This window comes from Lipotes vexillifer, unplaced genomic scaffold, assembly GCF_000442215.2.
Source record: "Lipotes vexillifer unplaced genomic scaffold, Lipotes_vexillifer_v1.1 scaffold234, whole genome shotgun sequence".
NCBI lineage: Eukaryota > Metazoa > Chordata > Mammalia > Artiodactyla > Lipotidae > Lipotes > Lipotes vexillifer.
The window spans coordinates 161,748-187,640 of record NW_006782612.1 but is presented as its reverse complement, the minus strand read 5'-3'; the positions used below and the strand labels follow the sequence as shown (position 1 = coordinate 187,640).

Below are 25,893 nucleotides of genomic sequence, written 5' to 3'. Positions count from 1 at the left end.
CGCTGAGCCTGCGCGTCCGGAGCCTGTGCTCCGCAGATGGGAGGGGCCACAACAGTGAGAGGCCCGCATAACGCAAGGACCCCAAAAAAAAAAAAAAAAAAAAAAAGTGAGAGGAAAATTGGAAAAATATGTGCACCCCAATGTTCACAGCAGCACTACTTACAACAGCCAAGGCATAGAAGCAACCTAAATGTCCACTGACAGATGAAATGGATAAAGAAGATGTGGTACATATATACAATGGAATATTAGCCATAAAAGAATGAAATAATGCCATTTGCAGAAACAAGGATGAACTGAGAGGGGGAGGGATATTTAGGGAGCTTGGGATTGACGTGTACACACTCCTATATCTAAAATGGGTAACCAACGAGGACACACTGTATACCACAGGGAACTCTCCTCAGTATTCTGTAACAACCTAATTGGCAAAAGAATTTGAAAAAGAAATAGATACATGTTTATGTATAACTGAATCCCTTTGCTGTACACCTGAAACTAACACAACATTGTTTATCAACTGTACTCCAGTATAAAATGAAAAGTTAGAAAAAGAGGAAGAAACACATCTGACAATCAAAAGTGTCAAAAAGAAGATCAAGAAATGAGGGATGGGACTTCCCTGGTGGCACAGTGGTTAAGAATCCACCTGCCAATGCAGGGGACATGGGTTCAAGCCCTGGCCCAGGAAGATCCCACATGCCACGGAGCAACTAAGCCTGTGCGCCACAACTACTGAGCCCAGAGCCACAACTACTGAAGCCTGCGTGCCTAGGGCCTGTGCTCTGCAACGAGAAGGCACCGCGATGAGAAGCCCACACGCCGCAACTAGAGAAAGCCCGCACACAGCAATGAAGACCCAACGCAGCCATAAATAAATAAATTTTAAAAATTAAAAAAAAAAAAAAGAGGGATTACACAGATGACAGCATCTCCTTGAGTGTAAGAAAAGAAGACACACTGGGCATTTATAAAGAATTCAATCCTGAATGAACTGGCACACATTCACTATGCACTCTGTGCTGGGTACTAGGGGGCCAGGAGGGATGCAGATGCACAGATGACAGTAATAAAAACCCTGCTGCTGCTGCCATGTAAGAGAAGAGGCGGCAGCATGAGTCCACCCAAGGGAGCGCACGTCCAGGGAGGGTCACACAGACATAGCACAGAGTCCCACGACTGGGGGGATGTGAATAGAGGGCCACGTGCACAGATACGGGACGTGGGCTCTGGTTGTGGCCTCTTGTGAAAAGCTTCACAGAAGGGGTGCCCCCCTGAACTGGGTGCAGTGTGATGAGAGCATCCAGCAGGAAACTGCAGTTCACACGCCTCCCGTGTAACCTGCGTACTGCGTTGCTCTGCTCCAGCTGGAAGCCAAGAATGTTTCTGGTGGCTTATGAGGCATCTGCGATCTGGCCCTGCCTTTCCCAGCAGCTCCATCACAGACCCTGCTCATCTGCCTGCTGTGGTTCCTCGGCCTGGAACACCACCTCCCCCCGCCCCCGCGGCAGGTCCTTCAGCAAATACTCGCTGGACCCTACACGGGGTCAGATCCCAGGTACTCACTCTCCTTGTATCCTGCACGCTTCACCACACTTAATCACAGGTGCAATGAACTGCTCCCCCAATTGTTCATCTGACTTCCCTCGGCTGGAACCATGTGCATTCTAAACCCTGTGCTTTGCACACCGCCTGGCTCACAGTAAGTGGGCAAGAAATATGTTTTAAATAGATGAGCAGGCAGAAAAGGTTTCAGAGGAAGACTACTGGGTTGCATAGTTAGAGTCGTCATTTAAAAACAACTAACTAAGGCTGTTCTTGGAAAACAGCAGGAGCTAGATTTGACACTGTGATTTTTGATTTAAAAGATTTATGCAGAATATATCTTTAAATATGCATCTCTGGTTGGAGATTAACAACTAAAAGGGAGGGGAAAGAAGAGCAGATCACAGAGACCAATGGAGGGGGAACAAACCCAAACTAAACAAAAAAAATTTTTTTAATAACACCTTACTTCAGAATTGGAATGAAACTAAGATATGTTTTAAAGTACACAATCATTTAAATGAGCAGACCTGAAGGTCACAGTGAGGAGGAGACACCACTAATTTGATTACTCGCACAATTCCTTTAAAAATTACGTGGCATGCAAAACAGAAATATAGGTCAATGGGGCTTCCCTGGTGGCGCAGCGGTTGAGAATCTGCCTGCTAATGCAGGGGACACGGGTTCGAGCCCTGGTCTGGGAGGATCCCACATGCCACGGAGCAACTAGGCCCGTGAGCCACAACTACTGAGCCTGCGCGTCTGGAGCCTGTGCTCCGCAATAAGAGAGGCCGCGATAGTGAGAGGCCCGCGCACCGCGATGAAGAGTGGCCCCCACTTGCCACAGCTAGAGGAAGCCCTCGCACAGAAACAAAGACCCAACACAGCAAAAATAAAGAAAATTAATAAAAAAAAAAAAAAAAATAAAAGAAATATAGGTCAATGGAACCTGGTAGAAAGTACAGAGATAAACCCATGCTCCTATGGTCACCTAACCGATGACAAAGGAGGCAAGAATATACAATGGAGAAAAGACAGTCTCTTCACTAAGTGGTGCTGGGAAAACTGGACAGCTACGTGTAAAAGAATGAAATTAGAACACTCCCTAACACCACACACAAAAATAAACTCCACATGGATTAGAGACCTAAATGTAAGGCCAGACACTATAAAACTCTTAGAGGAAAACATAGGCAGAACACTCTTTGACATAAATCACAGCAAGATCTTTTTTTGGTCCACCTCCTAGAGTAATGAAAATTAAAAATAAACAAATGTGACCTAATTAAACTTAAAAGCTTTTGCACAGCAAAGGACACCATAAACACGATGGAAAGACAACCCTTAGAATGGGGGAAAATATTTTCAAACGAAGCAACTGACAAGGGATTAATCTCCAAAATATATAAACAGCTCATGCAGCTCAATATCAAAAAAACAAATAACCCAATCAGGGCTTCCCTGGTGTCGCAGTGGTTGAGAGTCTGCCTGCCGATGCAGGGTACGTGGGTTCGTGCCCCGGTCCGGGAAGATCCCACATGCCGCGGAGCGGCTGGGCCCGTGAGCCGTGGCCGCTGAGCCTGCGCATCCGGAGCCTGTGCTCCGCAACGGGAGAGAGCACAACAGTGAGAGGCCCGCGTACCGCAAAAACAAACAAACAAACAAACAAAAACCCAATCAAAAAATGGGAAAATCTAAATAGACATTTCTCCAAAGAAGATATACAGGTGGCCAAAATGCACAAGAAAAGATGCTTAACTTCACTAACTATTAGAGAAATGCAAATCAAAACTACAATGAGGTATCACCTCACACCAGTCTCCAGAACAGCCACCACCAAAAAATCTACAAACAAATGCTGGAGAGGGTGTGGAGAAAAGGGAACCCTCCTGTGCTGTTGGTGCGAATGTAAATTGATACAGCCACTACGGAGAACAGTATGGAGGTTCCTCAAAAAACTAAAAACAGAGCTACCATATGATCCAGCAATCCCACTTCTGGGCATATACCCGGAGAAAACCATAATTCAAAAAAGATACATGCACCCCAATGTTCACTGCAGCACTATTTACAATAGCCAGGTCATGGAAGCAGCCTAAATGTCCATCAAACAGGGGAATGGATAAAGAAGGTGTGGTACATATATACAATGGAATATTACTCAGCCACAAAAGGAACAAAATAGTGCCATTTGCAGAGATGTGGATAGACCTAGAGACTGTCATACAGAGTGAAGTAAGTCAGAAGGAGAAAAACAAATGTCGTATAATATCACTTATACGTGGAATCTAGAAAAATGGTACAGATGAACTTACTTGCAAAGCAGAAATAGAGACACAGCTGTAGAGAACAAACTTAAGGATACCAAGGGGAGAAGGGTGGGGTGGGGTGAATTGGGAGATTGGGATTGACATCTACACACTACTATGTATAAAATAGACAACTGATGAGAACCTACTGTATAGCACAGGGAACTCTACTCAGTACTCTGTGGTGACCTAAATGGGAAGGAAATCTAAAAAGAGGGGATATATGTATACATATAACTGATTCACTTTGCTGTACAGCAGAAACTAACACAACACTGTGAAGCAACTATACTCCAATAAAAATTAATTTAAAAAAATTACATGGTAGAGATGGCTCGATGTTCCCCCAATATCCTTTACCCATTTCTTTTATAGTAATAAGCTTTTGGGTGGGTGTGTGACTGCCCAGAATTAAAACAAAACCTTCAGGCCTCCCCAGTGGTAGGAGAGCTATGTGACTAGTGTCCACCATGGAAGTGAACCAGAAACGTGGGACGGCGGCTTCTGGGAATGTGAACCCCTGCTCTCATTTTTAATCCTTTCATCCAAACTGCTGCTGGAAACATGGAGATGATACTATCTTACATCATGAGGTCAAGGTCATACGAGGTGGAGGAAACAAGAAAAGAGCCCGGGTCTCTGACCCCGTGGCTGCTACCACCACCAGGGTCACTCCAGTAAGACTTCCACGTGATAGAGAACTAAACTGCTCCTCTGGTTAAACCATTATTATTTTGGTATTTGTATCACTTTGTAGATGAAGCAGATCCTAACTCATAATTAGAAAATCCTTACTCATTCAGATTTAAAACACGGTTTACGAATCTCTATATGGTCATACCCATAAGTCACCATCATAAAGAATGGAACTTTCTTACCAACTCTTAACTTTTCTGGAATCATACTAGAGCAGAGACAGGATACACACGTGAGAAGTTAAATAGTAATGGGAAAAGCAAAACTGTAAGTCAGAGGGTCTGGGACTATTCCGAGAAAAAACTATTGAGAAACCAACTGATTTGTGCTAGCTGCTGAAGATACAGATGGACGAACAGTGTATGGCCTGGTGAGACTGTGTCATTCACAGACAGACGGCAAATGGTAGTGTAACAGGGAAGAACAAATCTGACTCCATATTGGATCTGTTTCTTATATTTTAACCGTTGTATTCCATTGCTTTTGCTACCAGTTAAGAATGTTGCCTAGAGCCTTAAAATACACAGGATAGCCCATTTTCAAGACTCTGACCTTTAAGGGTGTAACACTTTTCCATTCACATAGAGAGAAAAAGTTGCAGAACACAGAGTAACATCTGTCTTGCTGAAGGTTTACAGGAACATCGTGACCTGACCTAGGTGGACAGCTGCAAGAACAAAGGATTCCTACACCAAGAAGTCTGCAGCAACCAACCACACCTCTCCCTCACCTTGCCTTTAAAAATGCTTTGCAGAAGCCCTTTGGGGAGTTCGGGTTTTTTAGGGGCACAAACCACCCGTCTCTTTGCATGGCCCTGCAATAAAACTTTCTCTGCTCCAAACTCCGATGTTTTGGTTTGGCCTCACCGTGTGTCGGGCACACAAACTCGTGTTCGGTAACAGCAATACAACTGGATAGGTATTATAGAATGTTTAGAGAAAGATAATGTGAATAAAGATGAGTATGATGCTTAAAGTGGTGTATTACTAAAAGGTACCCATAAGTCAATTCTGTACCTGGAAATTCACTGACACTTTAAGGTACCACTCAAGAGTTGCAAACAGAGCCACCCTCCTATTCTTGAACACATGAGGATGCTTGAAAACATGAGTGTCTCAAACCACAAAGAGAGTTTGTGGCCTGAAGGTTCACCTGAGCTGTCCTAGACAGTAGCCACTTGCTATAGGTGGCTCTTTAAATTTAAATTAAAACTTCAATTCCTCACTCTCCGTATTTCAATTACTCACAGTTGCTACATGTGGCCAGTGGCTACCTTGTTAGAGTAGACTGTAGCCCATTTTCATCACTGCTGGACTGTCAAAAATGACCATTCATGTGGGAAGAAATGTCTGAAGGCTGATCTGGAGTCAAGAGTGGACTGGAAGGCAGGCAGATGTGTAACACCAAGCTCAGAGGTAATCTGGGTCTCTGCAATTTGAACTTCACAGATTTATAAATGTTTTATGACGAGTTCCTAACAGTATTTTGAATAACCCTTTTCTCATATATGAGAAAGTAGAGACTCTATCTCTGGACTTTCGAGTAAAGTGTAGAAAAAAATTTCTGGCACACAGAATTTTTCTATTACCGACACAAGTAAAGCATAAAAGCATGTTTTCTTATTTTAGATTCTTGAATGTTCCTGAGCCATAGAGCTCCCTCTAGAGGAAAAGAGAAGGGAAACAAAGATTTTTAAAGCCAACAGGAGACCACACACACACACACACACACACACACACACACACACACACAATCTCAGAAAAGGAGAATAATAGAAAACAAAAAAGTGGCAAGACAATAATAAAAGAAATTTGAGTAAAAAATGATGCAAAAATAATATTTTAATTTTCCTTCGCCTGATTTAATGTAAAGGTAAGTAACAGAGTTAGAAGTTTGGGGTTAACTAACAGAAACCTTATCAACTATACAGACTATATGATGATTTCTACCTAGCCTTGACCCTGTCATCTTTTATCCAGTCTTATTTTTAAATTTCTTTAAGGAAAATTTATAAACTGTGCATCTCCCACTTTATGCCTCCAAATTCATAAATACTGCCACCTTGCGAATGCCATTAGATATGAGAGCGATCATAGATTGAGGTATTAATAATAAAGCTGATACCCTGCTTTTAACTATTCTAGGCATAAGCAAATCAGGTTTGCAAATGAAAACTAGTGCCTGATGACCATACCTGGAAATTACAGAAGAAAGAGCAGTTTAAAAACCGATGTCTTTCATGATTATTGCAGTACTAAGGAGTATCTTTATTACTGTTGTAATTTTAATTAACGGTTTAAACCTGAAAAATGTTTTCTCATCATGGAGGAAAGAATACGAGACCTGAAGTTGGGACCCAGGTTCCAAGTCTTGGCCCTTTGACTTAGTAGCTCTAGACTTTGGGCTGTTTCTTTCAACTTCTGAAGACTCAGCTTGTCATGTATAAAATGACTTTATCCACCGACCTGCACTTTTGTAGAGAGTAAATAAAAACGAGGAACATGAAAGCACAGCACACATGATACATAAAAACAAGGAACATGAAAGCACAGCACACATGACAAAAGTACAACAAAAAATGTTTCGGGATACTATTTTTTTTAAAAGCCTATATTTATTGTCTTTTCAAATTGCTGTAGATGTTATAAATTCCTACCCACCCTGTATCTCCTTTAGAATGAACAGTTTCATAAAACCTTACGATTCATTTTGGAATGTAAGAGTTGTGGTGATTTTAAATCCTGAACTCTGGTCTTTGGTAACTACATTCCTGAAGTGCTTCTAATGTGATGCAAAGTCTCTACAAACTTTCCGGCCAAATGCTATTGACTGAGGCATTTCAATCAACTCAAAATAAGTTTGACCTGGATTCTCGAAGATTTCACCCCTTCCTTAAGCGATTACCCAATCCCAGCAAAGCCAGACAACCAGAAATGAGGAAGAGAGAGCTGTATTCTGTTGGAAGAGAGAGCTGTATTCTGTTGGAAGTGAATTATCTACAGTAGTGAGTCCACATGCTCTGAATGCCCTGAAACACTTCCCATTTAAAATAAAAACAAACACCAAAATACAACCTCAACGTCTCTTGGACTAAACAATCTATAAACTCTTCTGAAGTAGAGATGTCTTGGGGGTGGGTGGAAGGGGGGATTAAATTTTTTAAGCTCTTAACTTTATATTCAGTAGAAACGGAGGCCAAATTTTCTGAGTCTCTCTAGACAAAACAGGTGAATCTGTACCCCATGACCTTCATTTTACCGTCAGCATGTTTAGGATGCTTTTTTTTTTTTTTTGTAAGTATTTTATTGAAGTATAGTGGATTTACAGTGTTGTGTTAATTTCTGCTGTACAACAAAGTCAGTCAGTTATACATATATATACATTCCTTTTCATATTCTTTTCCATTATGGTTTATCACAGGATATTGAATATAGTTCCCTGTTGCTATACAATAGGACCTTGTTGTTTATCCGTTCTATATATAATAGTTTGCCTCTGCTAATCCCAAACTCCCAATTCATCCCTCACTCGCCCACCCCTCTTGGCAACCACAAGACTGTTCTCTGTGTCTTTGAGTCTGTTTCGTAGATAAATTCATTTGTGTCATGTTTTAGTAGGATGCTTTTAATGGAGGGAAAATCTACTTTGCTTTTTATGAATTGGTTGCTTTTTTCATGTTACAAGTAAACATAAAAGGAATTTGTTTCTAAGATGATCATGTGTGCACAGAGTTCTTGTTTCTAGGGAGAAAGGAATGAGATTCTTAATGAGTTAAAGAAAATCTGCTTTAAGATGGCTTGGGGTACCTGAGCAAGGATAGTGGTATATTTTTGCAAATATACAGATTTCCCACAGTGGAGTCTGGTGCAAAGATAATCTCTTATAAAGACGTCTCAGTGACCTTTAACATGAAAGCTAAAAATGTAGATTATTGACTTGATTATAATGACATATTTCCACCACTACCATCTCGAATCCATTTTGTTCAAAATTCTCTTTCAGTGGAAAACATGAGATAACTTAAAAAAAAAAACTATTTAAAACATACTTGTTTTCAGACGCTTGTGTTGAGTTCTCTTACATGCAACTGGTTCTTCTCAGCAGATCAGAGAGAAAAATTCAAAAAGGTCTACACAATGCTCCAAGTGAGTTCTCTGTATTAGAAGTACCATGTGTGGGGTCGAGATTTTCTGATGCTCCCTTTGAGGGCAGAGCAGTGTGACTCCTGTTGAACACTACCGGACTGGAAAACTGCAAACCAGATGGGTTGAAAGTGTGTTCCAGACACGAACGTTATGGAATCTCTGGGCCCTCTGCACCTGTGTTCAGTGAATGGGAAGAAGGAAGCCTGGGTGGGTGCTGATCACGCTTGCGTGCGGGGCTCTGGCTGAGGAGTGTGCGGGCTACAGCCACGTCCTCCTGGAAACAAACGATGTTTCCTCCGAAAGTGAGACAAAAACAAATGGGCACTCAAAGGGTAAGATTCTCCCTCTTTTTCTAGACGATAGATTCTAAAGTGAGAAAAGAGAGGAAAGTTTGCTTTTCTTTTTTAAGATGATGTGTTTCCAAATTTATTCTTGAGAAAAAGCCTTAGTGCCCGAACATAAAATGTTAATGTCTTTCATAAACTAATATGCAGGCAAGATTTTTTTTTTTTTTAATTGCAGATTCTGAGAATGCATTGAGCTGAAACTGGCTCATAGTAAATTCAGTACGTTTGAAGTTAATCATCATGGGCTGAGGAAGCAACTAGAAAAGTTGCTTTATCAGTCACCTTCTTAGTACGTATCTCTTATGGGTCAAATAAGTATGTTTTGTTGATACACACAGGTGACTATGAAAAGTACTTGCTCTCTGGCCATCTGAATTTAGTAAGACACTTGTAGGTGGTAGCGAGTATTCCAGATGGTCTGAAGAACCATGGGAGACAAAACTGATGGTCTTCTACCGGCCAGTTTCTAGTACACACATAGTAAGTATTATAGTTTATTTTGCAACAACAGGCTCATAACACCTACTAGTTCATATTCAGCCCTAACTAGAACCTCGTGTGTATCAATTTATCCATTCACTAACTCGGTCAGGATGCAAAAAACATTTAGTGTGTAATGTGTGCCGGCTACTGAGTTTATCAAAACGAGTGAGACAAACTCCTTGTCCTTGAAGAATTTATAGGATGGTGGGAGAGACTAGTAATTATATCTATTAAAACTATAATGGAATGTAGTGGGAGAGAGAAATACAAAAATATATAAGGTGGGTATTTAAAGCAGAGGGGGTGTAGGACTGATGTTACCGACTTTGAGTCCCAGCTGGGGCCAGTTGCCTCCGGCTTGGGGCGGTCCGTGTCCCCGTCCCAGGCTGACTCTGAGGTCCCACCCTGATGCTGGTAAACTGCCTCAGACTCCCGACAGTGTTTTATGGTTGACTGAGTCCTAGACCCTGGATTAAACCTTTCTTCCAATTGAACCTGGCACAGAAATACTTGAGCTTCTCACCAAAATCGAATCCAATAGGACCTCCTGTTCTCATGAGAATATGCAGCAAAACCTACTGCTTTGAGAGCAAGGCTTCCCCTTGAACGGGGATGGTTAAGCAGAGACAGGAAGACTAAGAAAACCCAGAGCTTTTACCAACAGTGATGACTCTGTCACCTCGAAGTGTTTTGAGCAGGGGCGCCTGTGACTTACCTTTTCAAGGGGGCAATGGATACTGTCTCGGAGAAATGGAAGCAAGTTGGGTCGGTCGAATTCAGCGTAAAGGCTGATCTGCTTCTCGTGGTAGCGCTGCCCCTTATGATGGTCTCTTTTGAAAAGCTTATGCAGATACTAAAAAGAACAAATGAACAAACCAGGAATATTAAAATAAGAAAAGCAATACCTGTTTCACACTGCTATTTTCAGTTCCAAACAGCTTCCACGGAGAGGCTGACAGAAAAGCAGTTTTCAGGAAAAATCTCTAGGTGAAGGCAAAGTGGACAGGAGAACACCTTGGGGAGACCAAGGATGTGCTGACATTCTCTCCAGAATGGCCCCGAATGACCTGGCTCTGCCACTGACCATGTGACCTTGGGCAGGTCACTAACCTCTGTGACTTAGTTTCTCCATCTGCAAAAATCTGCTGGGGTGGTTGTGAGAGCTGAATGAGTTACCATTTGTAAGTCACTCAGAACCATGCCTGGCACATACTCGGCCCCACAGAACTGTTAATGACAGGAGTGGTTATAACATCATCACAATCATCTACTTCGTCTCAGAAACGGAATGCTTGATCAGTGGTGTTCCTGGATCATAAAAATTCCCGTCCTTTATGTATGTCATGAGACAAGAGCATGTTCTTAAAAACTCAAGTCGCAAGCGCTAAATTAATTCTCACACGTTCTGCATCTTCTCTCCTTAAAGTCTTATTGAGATCTGTGTTTGCAATGAAATGCTGCCTCTCCCGGTGACCTCAAAAACAAAAAGTAAAAAAATCGAGAAGAGTACAGGTGTTCTGAACCCATTTTCAAAGCTGATTCTTTTCCCTGACCGTCTGAAAAAGTTAATGGACCTCCAAGGGAGTGAGTGACTGACTTTCTACTTGGAGGCAAGTCTATCAATATATTGTGCGGAAGCCAGAAATCGACATTCAATATCTAGTTCATGTTAAATGTACACAAACACCCCAGAACCCCTCTGAGGCGGGGGGACTTCGTCACACCAGGTGCGTTAGCCCCTTGAGTGGACTGGTTCTTCAGAAACACAGAGCGTCAGCCGGCCCCGGAGGTGTGACTGGGAATGAAGTCACTGGAGTTTGACATTCGCTGTTGCACGCGGTCACTAAATAAGCCTAACTAGGACACAAGCACACTGAGAAACCCTTCCTCGGGTTTCTACCTGCTCCCCTTGCCCTCAGGCAAGAGGGTGGGGGGAGTCAGACAGAACTCCACGATCCGATGCAGACTCCGGCCAGTACACTGGCGCAGGGTCAGCATGTGAGCTGGACACACTGCAGTTTCCCAGAGGCGCAGACAGGTTAGGAAGGCTCTGTCACACCTTCAGGGCAGATTTCTAGAGACATTACCTTGCCTGACAGGGAAGATGGGGCCACTTCAGTGTGAGCTCCACCACCATTCCACCACTGCCCTAATGACACTGTCACTAGATACCTCCGGCCTGTAATCCTGTCTCATGGCTCAAGGAGGCCAGAAATCACTGCTTTGTAAACAAATCCCATGGTGGCCAGCACAGAGGTACCTTGCTTGGGTAAGCAGGTAATCGGGAGATTTCCAATCATGAACAAAAGGGCAAAAGCATCTGTACGCACTCTGAGCGAAAAACAACAAAACAAAAGAAAACCCCAAAGTACCTCACATTCCTATCTTGGAGTCTTCAAACGCGTCAATGCATAAAACGGACTAAAAGAAAACGCTCTGTTTCCTAACCCGCCTCCTGGGGTGCAAAGAGGTGGGCAAAGATACAAGAGTCCTCATCTTATTTGATGTCCACAGTCCTCCTGGAACAATCCCTATTTTCACTTAAGACTTCTCTTGTATAATTCTGAAAGGACATGGAAAACACCTAGTCTTGCTTTACGCCCATGATGACAGCGATGCAGAGACTCCAGGTAACTCCCCCCCACCACAAAGGAAATCTAGAATCAGGGGACTGTTGGCACCAGCACAAGACCACACGAGAGAAGCGGGCACAAGGAATGTCAGGGTGAGTCACAAAAAAACAAGGCTCTGTTCTGTGATCACTCTGTGGTCCTGAACACGGAATGGCTGTGTGGTGTTTCCTAGGCAGGAGAACTTGATATCCACAGAGCACAGGTCAGGGCACTGGCTTTGCTGTAATTTATGCCATAATTATAATAAATGGTAACTACAGAAGTGAAGTGTACACTTCCCGTCACCCTGGTAAACAAGGAATGTTGCCCGCTATCAAGCCCTCAGACACTGCAGCTCCTTGCCAACCCCCAACCCCCAGTGAGCCCTGAGGGGAATTCAGGATGGAGAAAAACACTAGTGGCCCTAGATAGTTAAGGTGCATGTGTAAGGAATAATTTCAGTGAGCCCAGACTCTCCCATCTTCCCATACAGAGAAAGGCACTAAAATCATTAACTTGAGATGTCTGTTTTTGTGTGTGTGTGATTAGCAGTAATCTTTTGATGTCTGACACCATGTTGTTGTTGTTTATTCCTTCAGCAAAAACTCCTATATATCCCGGTTCCCCCTACCTCTCTGGAACAGTCCCTCAGAGCTATCTGAGAGGCTGCTTTCCCGGGCTATGGTTCTCAGTAACGTGCTCAAATAACACATAACTCTCAATTTCAGGTTGCGCATTTTTTTTCCGGTCAATGGAAGGTGCTTACTTACTCCCAGGCGTAGTTTGATAACACAAAAATGTGATAACGTTTTTCTTTTGATTACAATTCGATTGTGAGTCAAAGTTAAAGTACCTGAGCTGTTACTAATTCCTCATCTGGATTCAGAGCATATGCTGCATTATAATAATTACAGAATGTTGTCTGCGGTCAAACCTCGCATCTGTATATGAACCTGAAATGTTCAGTCCAGTCTTCTCAAACCAATACTGTAAGGTGATTTGCCTTCCTGTTCAATCAAACGGCAGAAGAGGAGGACTGTCCTGCTTACCACGTGCTGCAACTCTGGTCTGTCTTCTAATTCTTCCACTACCTTTTTAATCTACAGAAAAAAAAAATTTTTTTTTTTTAATGTAGAGTTTAGGAGGACACAAACATAGCTGCAAAATTATCTGACAAACGTCTCTCTTCTTTATGGCGATAGCGGTCCCAGACACTCATCTGTTTGAACACGTGTAAAAACAAAAGGCACTCACTGAAATTTTATCTTCGTTGTCCAGAAGCATGTCAACAGCTTTCTGCAATATGAAAAAATAACCAGTCATTGAAATTTGCCATAGAAAAAAGAGAACACAGAATACAATGTATTGGATAAGGTATCACCATTAAAGGCAGAGGGCTTATTTTACACAGATAAGAAGGTTCTTAGCTTTACAATGGTCCTTCAGTGAGATATTTCTAAATGCATTTTAAAATGTGTTTTAATCTGAGGTCTCTGTGCTTTGCATAGACTTAAAATAGTGCCTTGCTACGACTCACTGATACAAAACATCTGTAGAGTTTGCAGTACCACAGAAATGAGCTTTGCTTCTGGCCACCTGAATACTGACTGAGTCCCTCTACAGATTCCACAGATACAAGAAGCTGGTCTTATGTGGAGAAGAGGATAAGAGTCAGGAAAGAAAAAGAAGAAAAAGAAAAGATAGCTGAAGTTTCATAACGATATAAAGCTTATGGATTTTTAGAATTGACTTTAGCCACCGTTAACATTCATGAAACACAAGTTAGACAGTGCCTGTAGCAAGAGTGGGAAGACAGCCCACCAGACTGAGCCTCATACAGAATACCTGGGTCTTGTCCTTGACTCTCCTATTACATTGCCTACCTGTCCGCTGCGAACATTTTTTCTCTCTGAAATATCAGGACGTTGGAAGAGATTATCCTTAAGTTATTTTCTAATTAGAAAGTTCTCTGATTCCTTAACTTGGGTCCATGCTCTTGAATAGCAATTATTTTGAGCTCATTCAACATCTGTCTGTAGCTTCATAGGCAAAACTAGGCTCTTGAGACACATGGGAGTGGGGTCGGCGTAAGGGGAGACTGGATATGGGGAAAATGTAATTAATTTCTATATAAGCTTCTCATCCTCTTAATCATCTTCTGCCAGAAAAGCAGAACCTCTGTCCCCTGAACTTCCTGGGAACTGCACTAATTATTTTTAGATCTGTACTGCCTAAGGACATCTTCAGTATGAAAAATGGGCTAAAAACATCTTTCAGAAAGCAGTAGATTTAGCTCCTGTTTAAGCGTGGGAAGACTAATATATAGCACGTAATAGATATATAACACAATACCACTAGATACAGTAAAATAAAATTTTAAAAAATTCAAGTGACCCTTTTAGAGCCTTAAGGGTTCTACTCTTTAACTAAACTTTCGATTTTTTGGAATAAGAACCACTGTGTTGTATGAATCTCTTTCTTTCCATCATTAGCACTTGCATTAACTTTTCTTTGTTTAAAACACACAGCCTATATCACTTTACAAGAGCCACCGTGAGCTGTGGAGGTAGGGTGCCCTCCCGAGACAAGCACTGCACTCTTCAAATCTGTCCTGTAACAAAGTGATGCATCCCACATGTATCAGTCTGAGCATCATCTGAGACCAGTGGAAACTCCACATGCTAAAGCTGTGAATACCAAGGAATAAAACTGCAACAAATGGATCAAAATAGTTTACTTAAAATTTGAATTCTGGGACATACAATTAATAGGGTTGAATGAGCTAAAGCATATGGCTAGATTCTCTGTTTCTATGAGTTATATGAATGGTTTTACCAAAATAAAATTATTTCACACACACACACAACTTCAAAAGTTCCACGTCAAATTATGATTGCTTTTACAGAATAACCACATCAAGTAAAGGATTCCTGAATGCCGACTACTAGAGTAACATCCGGGGGGGGGGTCAGAAGTTTCTGAACGTGACCAGCATGCAGCCAAGTTATGTGATTTATCAACTCCTCCAGCACGTGGACAAATGTCTAATTATTAAAAACTTGGGACAGCACAAATAATTTACCAGAAGGAAAATAAGAAACACATTATACCTCATTCACTTTGCTGTACACCTGAAACTAACACACACTGTAAATCAACTATACTCCAATAAAAAGCTAAAAAAAAATCAAAATTAAAAAAAAAAAAAGAAACACATTACCTCGGAATCAAAATCCATTAATAAAACAATTTTATCCTTGATAGAACTGAAAAGATTATGCTTGTGGATCAACTGGAAAACATCCTTATGTCTTAACGTTAAGTATATTTCCAGAGCATTGCCATAGTTTTTGTCATAGGTGTACCTGGTAAGACAAAAGCTTTTACATTAATGTTCACCAACACATCTAATAAAACACACAGATACACACATGTAAATCATGTTTTACATTAATGAAAACTGAAAAACTTGTTTAGAGAGAAAAGCTAACTTTATTTAGAAAAGTGTTCCTTGGGATTTAACTATATGTGACCAATAAGTACTTCTTTCTCAGAACCTTGCTTCCCATCTGACCAACATTTTAGAATATTTACAATATTCAACTAATAAAATTTTTCTTAAAAACGTAAACTCTCAAAATTGTTTAGAGAAATCCATATACCAAAGAAATTACGACCCCACATGAAGGATATTCTTATTCTGGTAACAGAAAAATCAGCTAAAATTCTTACAAGCAGTGTTCAGCTGACAAAGGGGTGATATTCCAAAAGCTTCTCTGTAAGGAGGCTGTATAAAATTTAAATGTGTTTTTCTGTTGAAACAGTGTTTTTCACATTGCTTAATTCCCTAAGCCAGCTCCTAAATGCCAACAGAACCTAAACTGCACTGGGAATCCATTCTTAGCACTACAGAATTATTAGTATTACTAGTACCATGTTAGTACTACAGAATCCAAGGAAAACTAGAACAGTGTTCCCAGAAGAAAATCCTGTAGTGTTCCAACTCAGAAGGCCACACACCGGTCCCCTTCTGTGGAAAGTCTTAAGCAGCCCTGAAATTCTAGGCCATTTTGGTGTACCTTTCTTGGTCTTGGGCAAAAGATGTAAGAGGATGCTGGAGCGGGTTGTCTGAGGTGGGGGGAGTACTGAGGGGCTGAAGCGGGATGGTCTTCCTGAGATTAACTGCAGTGTGCTGCTTGTCTCACTAAACCAAAGTTCCTAGAGGGCATGGGTGTATCTTTATCTACGTCTGCATCAGACGCATATGGCACAAAGCCCGGGTCACCGAAAGCACCCAACGAATATGAAAAGCATTAACCAGGCTTCCGTTTTCTGAGCCCTAATTCAGTGCCAGGCACTGCACTTAGCTGTTGATGATGAAACTTCACTAAAACCATCCCTTGCACCTCTGGTGTAGTGGTATCATGCCAGAATCTCATGAAAACCATCCCATAAGGAATTGTCACCTGTGATCTTATAGATAAAGAGTCTGTGGTTTGAGAAATTTACTGACTTGCAGAACCAAGAATGACAGAATCCAGCACCTCACTGGGAACCTGATTTGCTTGAGGAGTCTAAGACCTGGCACCCTTCCCTACCTGAACCACTGCCTCTACCAAGTGATTCTGGTTAGGGTTCCTCTCCTCTGGGAAGCAGATGACATTACTATTGTAAGTTTCACACAATTTCCTTACCTCATGTTCTCGTTGTTGACCGGAGGCTTACGAAAGACTTTTACTAAGAGTGAATATAGGAAAATAGTACAGATCTGCATCCTCCCAATTCAGTTTGACAGATCTAAAACAGGAAAGACTTTTCATGTAGATTGATTTGGAAAAAAGAAGCGCTAAAATATACTCACAATTCTGCCAGGGTTTTAAGTAAGGTTCTGTTCTGACTGTCTTTCTTCAGATGATCCCGAACTGCTTGAACTATTACTGAATTGTTGTACAGATCTCCCGGCCATTCTCGGATCAGTGTGGCAAAACCCTAACCAAGGGGGAGAACAGAGGAAGAACACTCTTTAAACAGGAGAACAATCCAAAGAGTTCATACAATTCCTAAAACTATTCATGGAAAACAGATAAGATCACGTTAGGGTTAAAACACTGGTCCATAAACATATCATCAATTTTCATGGGTGGTGAGGGAGGCACGCAATGTCTGCATACGCATCCCCATTCGCCATTCCTGAGAGGTAGGCGGTGCCATCCCTTCTCTTGTGATTGGATGAAATGCACAAGGAAGCAAGGCCCCCAGGTCCTTCCATCAAGTGCCACTGCAGAGGCAGAATTTAGGTCTGACTTGTTCTCTCCTCATTCTGGACTAGCGGTAACACTTGGAGGACATCTTTAACAGCTTACAGATACTGTCCAAGTCAGCTGCACAGCCAGTACTGAGCACACAGTGGCTTTGCCTCCACAGTGGAATCACCCGGCATCCCACCTTCAACAGGTTATCATCTCCATCTTCCTTCCACTCATGCCTCTAAACCTAGTTTTGTTTGGGGATTTAGGACGCTGGTTCAAGTCTGTCCCCTGCTCTTACCCTGACTCTCTCTCGATCTCAAATTTTGTGATTCTGAGAGAAAAGTCCAGACCCCCTGACTGGATCCTGTTTCCCTCCAGGGCTGATTCTTGGCCAGTGTTCTGGGCAGCCGTGCCATCCTGGTTCTCAACTTTAGCCCCCGTGACTCAAAGTATTGGGGAGCTATTTACTTACTGATCCTTGACAACTTTTAGGGAAAAAAAAAACAAAAGAAAACTGTAGATGTTTTCAAAGGTAGCAAATAGAAGTAAAAATCTTCACATTATTGAAAAAAATCATATTATTTATATTAAATAACTCAACAAATGCTTTAATGAACTACTTTGAATTGGTTTAAATGATATTTAGAAATGAAAACTGTGTGGTGGAATTTGCTTCTATAGACTACCAGGATTTGCTAAGAAGAAAATCACAGAAACAATCAGGGATAGAGTTGTTTTCTGCCAAAGAAACCCCTAGCAAGGATGGCAAAAGACCAGAAGAGGCTGCACATTTTCCATTCAGACTGCAGCCTTCCTTCATATGAACATGATTTGCAGTTTGATTTGAGAGATTTGGGGAGGACAGTCACGAAGTAAAGAGGATGCGTTTCATAAAACTATGAAACCAGAGCACTGAAATGTTCTCTGAATCAAAATATGTTGGATCAAGTTTCTGTTTTCTTAAGACTCTGCAATTTCTAAGATAAAAGTCCTGAAAAGATTTCCACCCCAATACTGGCAGCTCTCAGTAGACCTGAAACCAGAGGTAATACCGTTCAGGAAAAGAAGAAAGCCTGGCTCCTTTTCCTCTTTTCCATGATTCGGGCAACGGCCTGGCAGTACTGCCAACTTCTAATTACAAAATAAGACAAAATGACAGGTCATGTTGTGTGATAAAAACCTGAGGACTCCAAGTAAACTGAAATAAACATTGATCACATTTCACGTTAGGCTTTTCTCTGCTTAACTGGTTTTGTGTACCTTTGAATAAATGTGCTAAAAAATACTGATGAAATCACCCCTGGGGCCTTTATCATTAATTAGAGGACAGAGTAATCAGGGAGCTATTACGATCCAGTGGCAAAATCAGAGAACCCCCTGGTGCCCATCATATCGGGTTGGTCAGAAAGTTCGTTCGGGTCTTTCTGTAGGATTAAAGACTATTCATTCAATGAAATGCCATAGAAACTGTCCCATTTTTAACATGCTTATACATTTGTCATTAATATTATGAAGCAAAACTTCACTATTTAAAATAGTTCTGCTAGGCTGTAAATTAAAAGGCAAAGCTGTATGCATTTCAGTAGAAACCCCGTACAAAGAAGTTATGAAGAAACAGTACCTCCAAGAAGATACTGTTCACATATTTTTATTTTTAATCTGACGTTTAGTGCTATATTTAGCAGCACAAAATTTGCATCCACATTATAGGTGATCAAAAATGTTGCTACAGGACACTGCTATCTGATTATGTGACAATTCAAAATTAAACATGAAACGGAGAACGATGGAAGCTAAAATGCGAATTATTTATAAGAGCTTATGACAAACCAAATTATTTATAAACTTCTTAATAGTACTGACCAGGCAGACACCCTAAAATATTCAGGAGAAAACATCTACAAGCTTTGAGTCATGCTTATTTCTTTCAGTCTCACTCAAAAGTTTTCCAGATATGAATTAACAAGACACCTTTAACGATACAGGATTTAAAACAGTTTCTTGAAAAAATGAGTGTTGAATCATGAATTGTAACAGAGTCATACAAACAATAAAATTGCTTTTCTATGGTTAAATTACATTACTTTAAAAACGGGACAAGTATACTAAGCTTCGGTATTTCAAAATAAAGCTCATACTCTTTCCATCATTTTCACAGAACACTCATAATTTTCTTTCTTTTGGGAAGATGTACAAAGATGGAAAATTTATGACAGCCACTCTGTGTACTCAGAACATACTGGAAAGAAAGAGAAGTCCACTGTAAGTCTTTCTTCACAGAAGAAACCTTTTCCAATAACTACGGCCAATAATGGCCTCTCGTTAGATCTCTTAAAACACGTTGCTCTGCCTGTCTTACTTATTTTCTAGTTGCTTAAAGCTTATTAACACAGTCTCCTCAGTCAGTCTGTAAGCCCACTGAAGCCTGGGACTGTGTTTTTATTTCTCTTGGATCCAAATAAGTACTCAGCCCAATTCTTGACCACGGTAGGTTCTAAATAAAGATGTGCTGAATTGGACTGAATAGGAAATGAATAGAAACCAAGCTCCGAGACTCTGGCAGTTGGCACCTAGCACAAATGGCAGAAACTATTACCATAGACTCTTCCGCACAGAACTGGAAAGGAACAGATCCATGCTGGTAGGGAAGACCGGATTATCGTAACAGAGCACATGGTGATAAGACAGCATGAAGAGATGCCGCCTTCATTAGTTTGTACAGTTATTAAAGAAATACGTTGTTCAAGTTTAATTCATCCGAAAGCACGTAGTCCCTTCCTATGATAAGAATACAGGCTTGGAACAGTAAAGGAACTACATAGGTCACACAGGCATCAGGATGCTTGAATCTGACGTATCCAGGAACATGTGGCCGACAGTGACTGACAAAGTGTGCGAGTTATCAGGATAAAAGTGTACCATCTTAAAGGTCCCTTTAGAGCTTAAGCTCTAAAAACCATCTCAGAGTTAAAATGTAGTGTTTGCATTATTACTTAAAGGTCCCTTTAGAGCTTAAAGGTCCCTTAAAGGTCCCTTTAGAGCTTAAGCTCTAAAAACCATCTCAGAGTTAAAATATAGTGTTTGCATTATTACTCCTCCTTAAATTGAATCAGTTATTTGTTAAAAAAGTATCTCTCAGTAGGCACTCAAAACACAGGAGTTCTTTTTCTCATTCCATCTCTGATTGTCTCTTTCTATCTATTAACCTTTCTTTCTGGTGTTTTTTTTTTTTTTTTTTTAAGGCCGCACCATGTAGCATGCAGGATCTTAGTTCTCCGACCAGGGATCAAACCCAGGCCCTCTGCAGTGGAAGTGCGGAGTCCTAACCACTGGACTGCTAGGGAATTTCCATTCTATCTATTAACCTTTCCGCAAGCCACTCCGCATTCTTGTGGGAAGGAGAAAAGCTGTAAATAAAGTCTTCCTTATTTTCAAAACATAACATCAGAATGTACGGAGGCAGTGACAACCTGCAACATACAGTGAGGTAGCAAAAGTGAAAACTGATCACTGGGTTAGGTCCCTGAACTTTATAAGGAGCCTAAGATGGTGCCACTTTTATGAAAGACTTTGAAGTTTGGGCAGAAGCTGGAGAACAGCAGTCGGTGGTCCGATAGCTCCTGATTTATGTATCGTCTCAGCACCAGCTCTGATAAAGAGCTTACCAGCCTTGTCTAGAACCTGCCCACGAGAAATACCACCTTTTCCTCTAGTCAGAAGCGGGTGAACGTTGAGTCTTCCCACCACATTTCGTGGATAGCTTTATTAGAGCACCCAGCATGTAACGTAATAATTTATCTGTTTATATCAGGGGTCCTCAAACTCAGTCCTGTTGACACTTGAGGACAGATAATTCTTTGTCATAGGGGGGCTATCCTGTGTGTTGTAGGATGTTTAGCAGCATCCTTGCTGGCCACCACCCACTAAATGCCTGTAGTGCCAATTCCCCAGTTGTGACAATCACAAATGTCTCCAGACATTGCCAGATGTCCCCTGGGGGGCGGGGGGGGGGGGGGGATCCACCTCTGTTGAGAACTGCTGGTTTCTATGCTTGGGTGTGACTCAGACTAGAGCTATCGCTAAATGCGCATCATTTCATTCACATCTGCATGCTTAGTGCCCAGCACATTCCTGGAATACAGTAGGCACAGAACAGAGACTTTCTGAATAAATACATTTTAAAGGAACTTAAAAAATTATCATCTATTTTGGGTGCATGCAAACACCAAATTTAAAGTCAAACCCAGGCATACCTATTATGGATGGCCTTAGGCAAGTTATTTAATTTTTTTAATTTTTAGTTCCTTTGTAAAATTGGATATTACTATGTATAGTGTTGCTGGGAGTATAATATCACAACATGCATGTAAAAGTGCAGCGTGTACAGTAGATAAGCAGTTTAAGTACCACCTTTCTCCTTAAACAATAAGCAAAACAGATCATTTCCAATCCCCTTCCCCCTACCTGTGTCCCAATTTCTCCGCAATCCTCCTTTGGCAAACTTAGTTCTGAGACTCAAGTTTTAGAAAGTTCTGAATTCTTTAAGGGTAGTAAAAGCATCATTAGCAGATGCTATTCTATTTATGAATTCCCCCAAATGGCACTTGGTCCTTTCCCTTTAGCTCTATCGAGGAGGTAGCTTTAAGGAAATATTCAAAATGTCCATGGATTAGACATTTTCTCTAACAAGGTCCACGCAAACATCAGTGGTGGGCTTCCCTGGTGGCGCAGTGGTTGAGAGTCCGCCTGCCGATGCAGGGGACACGGGTTCGTGCTCCGGTCCGGGAAGATCCCACATGCCGCGGAGCGGCTGGGCCTGCGAGCCATGGCCGCTGAGCCTGCGCGTCCGGAGCCTGTGCTCCGCAGCGGGAGAGGCCACAACAGTGAGAGGCCCGCGTACCGCAAAAAAAAAAAAAAATAATAATAATAATCAGTGGTCATCAGAGTGTATGTATCTCAGTTTCATCTACCACAGAGAAACTGCAAATCTGCTGCCTTTAAGCCAGCTGCTCCAGTGTACTATTCTTCTAGATTTCATAACATTTTTCACTGAGAACAATTTGACCATGTTGGAATGTCATACCTCGTAATCACTTTCCAAAAATTCATGCAAGATCATTTCATAGATGAGTGGTTTCAGAACTGGATCCCCTCTTGGCAAATAAGGACTAATAGCCTAAGGAAGGAAAAGGCAAAAAAAAAAATCTTTAAAAGATAGCAAAATAAAACTGTACTCCAAAGAGGGAGCAAATATAAAAATATACATTTACTTTAAAAACTTAAGGCAACAGAGTACTTTGGAAAAATATTACGAAGAGAAAAGATTCAAATAAGCTCTACCTTCTTATAACATGTTACAATACATTTTAAAAAGTATAGATAAGGTGTCTACATGAATGAATGAATGAATAAAAGACACTGCCTCTATTAAGTTAAACGTTATCCCTCTGTTCTTCCTGACGAATTAATGAAAATCTAAGTAATATGAGGGAGAATGATGATAAAAGTCAACTTCTTAAGTAATCAAGGAGTTATAGGTCATCTATTCATCTTTTTTTTTCCCTTAAAATGGAATACATCAACCTTTAAAAACCCATAATCATCATCTGAAATTAAGGGAAAATAAACCTTGTGTTTTTATCTACTTCAGCACTGTGTTAAGTGTTGAATTTCCAAACACTGTAAATGGTTCTGCAGTGCACTGCCCACCAATCACCATGCTCTGTCCTGGGGACCCAGAGCTCCAGGCACTGTCCCCAGGAGCTCACAGCTTCAGAGGGAAGATATGCAGATATCTAAACAGCCAGCTGCAGTATTGCGTGCTAAGTGTCTTGAGAGAGGGGCAAACAAGATGCTGTGGCGAGGTGGATCTTGGAGACTGAAGCAGAAGTGACAGATGCCAGGGGCCTGTCAGGCCAAGAGAGAGGGGGAAGGGCACCCTGGTAGAGGGAACAGCATGGGCGAAGGCATGGAACCATGAATGCACACTCTGCATGCAGGGAGGTCAGCATGGCTCAGACATGTGAGACGGGGGTCACGGGAGGGGGATGAGGCTGAAGAGGAAGGTGACGTGGGGTCATGAAAGGGATTCAGATGTTATGCTCTGAGCAGGAGGGAAATGCGAGGAGCACATTTAGTTTTTAAACGGCTAACTGTGGGTTAGGGTTGTCTATAGATCTGCCGGAAGACCTTTGCGGTAGCTCAGGCGGGAGTTAAGGCAGTGGTACCGGAGGGGGAGAAGAGGCCCAACTGGTACTGACAAAGTGAAACTGATGAGAATTGGAGATAAAACAGAATAAGGAGGTGAGTTAGATGTTCTCATCAAGACAATGGCTTTAGCTGCACAGCACAGGGAGATCAGCTCGGTGCTTTGCGTCCACCTAGAGGGGTGGGATAGGGAGGGTGGGAGGGAGACGCAAGAGGGAGGGGATATGGGGATATATGTATACGTATAGCTGATTCACTTTGTTATACAGCAGCAACTAACACAACACTGCAAAGCAATTATACTCCAATGAAGATGTTAAAAAAAAACCAGACAGTGGCTTTGAGCTATTAAGCATGGAGAAATGAGTATACTGTGATGTGGTACACACAGATTGAAAAGAGAAGGACCAAACTTGGGAGGGAAATGGATTCACATTAATCTGAGTAATCATTCTCAGCAGCATGTACACACAAGGAAAAATGTCCATCACACGCTTCCAACATAGATAAGGAATTCAAAATAGAGGTCTGGGTGATGGAGCCATCGTGGTCAACATGGCCATAGGACTAGAGAAGATCCCCCAAGGTCACCCCAATAAACATGACGAGAAGTGTCCTTGAGGGTCGCCTGGAGAAGAGTTACATTTACGGGACAAGCAGAGGACAAGGCACAGGGCTGGCCAGCTGAATAACTGGAATCTGTTTTTGTTTTATTTTTCTGCGTTATGCGGGCCTCTCACTGTTGTGGCCTCTCCCGTTGCGGAGCACAGGCTCCGGACGCGCAGGCTCAGCGGCCATGGCTCGCGGGCCCAGCCGCTCCGCGGCATGTGGGATCCTCCCGGACCGGGGCACGAACCCGCGTCCCCTGCATCGGCAGGCGGACTCTCAACCACTGCGCCACCAGGGAAGCCCAATAACTGGAATTTTTAAAAGCATGTTCATAATTCTAAGAGAACACTGAAAAGCCTCACAAATACTGAAAAGTTTTTAAAAAATGTTTTAAACGGATCTCCAGACATAGGAATACTTTATTGATTAGTTTAGATATTGTAAACCAAAATGAAAGATTAAAAAAAATGAAATATCGAAATTATTTGTTCGAGCTACCTGGTCAAAATTTTCCATTTGTCTTCCAGCAAGTAAGATGTTGGAAAATGCACTAATTCCTCAGTACATGTGAAAAAAGGCTTATGTTTATTATAATCTACTGTGATGAGACTATACCTGTTTTCCACATTCATTAAAAAGAACATGAAAACTTCCATCTGAACACAGAGGGAATTGGAGGGAGATAAGAAAGTGAACATATCATATATGTAATACATTTGTATATATTTTATGCACATAAAATATAAACCAGATTTCTATTTGGTAACTAATTTCTAAAAGTTTTTCTTTCTAGCTGGAATAGTACTCGCTTCCCAATAAAGAACTGATTATTATTAATTTTATTTCCATCTCAATATTAATATACTACATACAAAAATTAAAAAGTTAAAAATAAAGCTATGCGTACCTTAAGCTGTCCAATTTCTTTAAATTTATAAACTTCATATTCCCAGAGTGCTGCATTTTTCCCAAGAATTTTCTGGCATTTGCTGGCAGTAAAAACATCCCAGGGAAAAGAAAGTATAAATAAAGAAAACAAACAGAGACAGAATAAGTAGACATTTCCCCTAGTGGTTTAGATAAATCTCTCATCCCAGAACTTTGAAAAATTTCCATTTCAAGTGCCAATGAACATAAAGGTATTACTGGTACTCACTTGACTGCATATACAAAGTTGATGGAAATCATGAAAATAAAAAATACTTATAAATAAAGATGAATCCCTTTCAGAAGACTTTGATTAGGGGTTTTCCCACTGATTTTTCTGTTCTGAGTTTCCTACTTATCCAGATGAGTGCTGCTGGTCTGGGGACCCTTCTTGCCTTGAAGAAATATCATCGTACCCAATAGTGTCAATGAAACCACTTTTTCAATGGCTTTAAATAGTGGACTACAAAATCAGACTTTAGAAAATTAGAATCCTACTTCAGTACATAATTCAGAAAAATGTTCATGTATGAATAAAACTTTGATTTACACATCAAAGAAACACATTTCCCTCAATCAGGGGACAGAAAGTGGCCCTGAAGACTGTTTCTGGGCAGCCACGCAGTCCTGCAGATGGCACTGCGCAGCTCGAGGGGGAACTGCCCACACAGACCCACACGACCACTACAGACCATTTAGGTTTTTGTCCTGCAAAAACCTGTCTCTTTTTCTCTCTTTTCCCTTTTGTCCTGTTTCTCCTGGGA

At 41.4% G+C, this 25,893-nt stretch overlaps 1 protein-coding gene across 2 annotated transcripts in view; it reads right to left on the bottom strand.

Annotated features, from left to right (window-relative positions):
* Positions 1-25,893, bottom strand: part of VPS41 (VPS41 subunit of HOPS complex) — a 153,012-nt gene that overhangs the window by 13,049 nt on the left and 114,070 nt on the right. For both annotated transcript variants that reach the window (XM_007455327.1, XM_007455328.1), the window contains 7 exons: positions 25,110-25,191; positions 22,470-22,562; positions 16,999-17,126; positions 15,358-15,502; positions 13,392-13,433; positions 13,187-13,237; positions 10,241-10,378 (listed from right to left, as the gene is read on the bottom strand). In XM_007455327.1, coding sequence (XP_007455389.1) covers positions 10,241-10,378; positions 13,187-13,237; positions 13,392-13,433; positions 15,358-15,502; positions 16,999-17,126; positions 22,470-22,562; positions 25,110-25,191 — 679 coding nt within the window. The remainder of the gene's footprint in view (positions 1-10,240; positions 10,379-13,186; positions 13,238-13,391; positions 13,434-15,357; positions 15,503-16,998; positions 17,127-22,469; positions 22,563-25,109; positions 25,192-25,893) is intronic.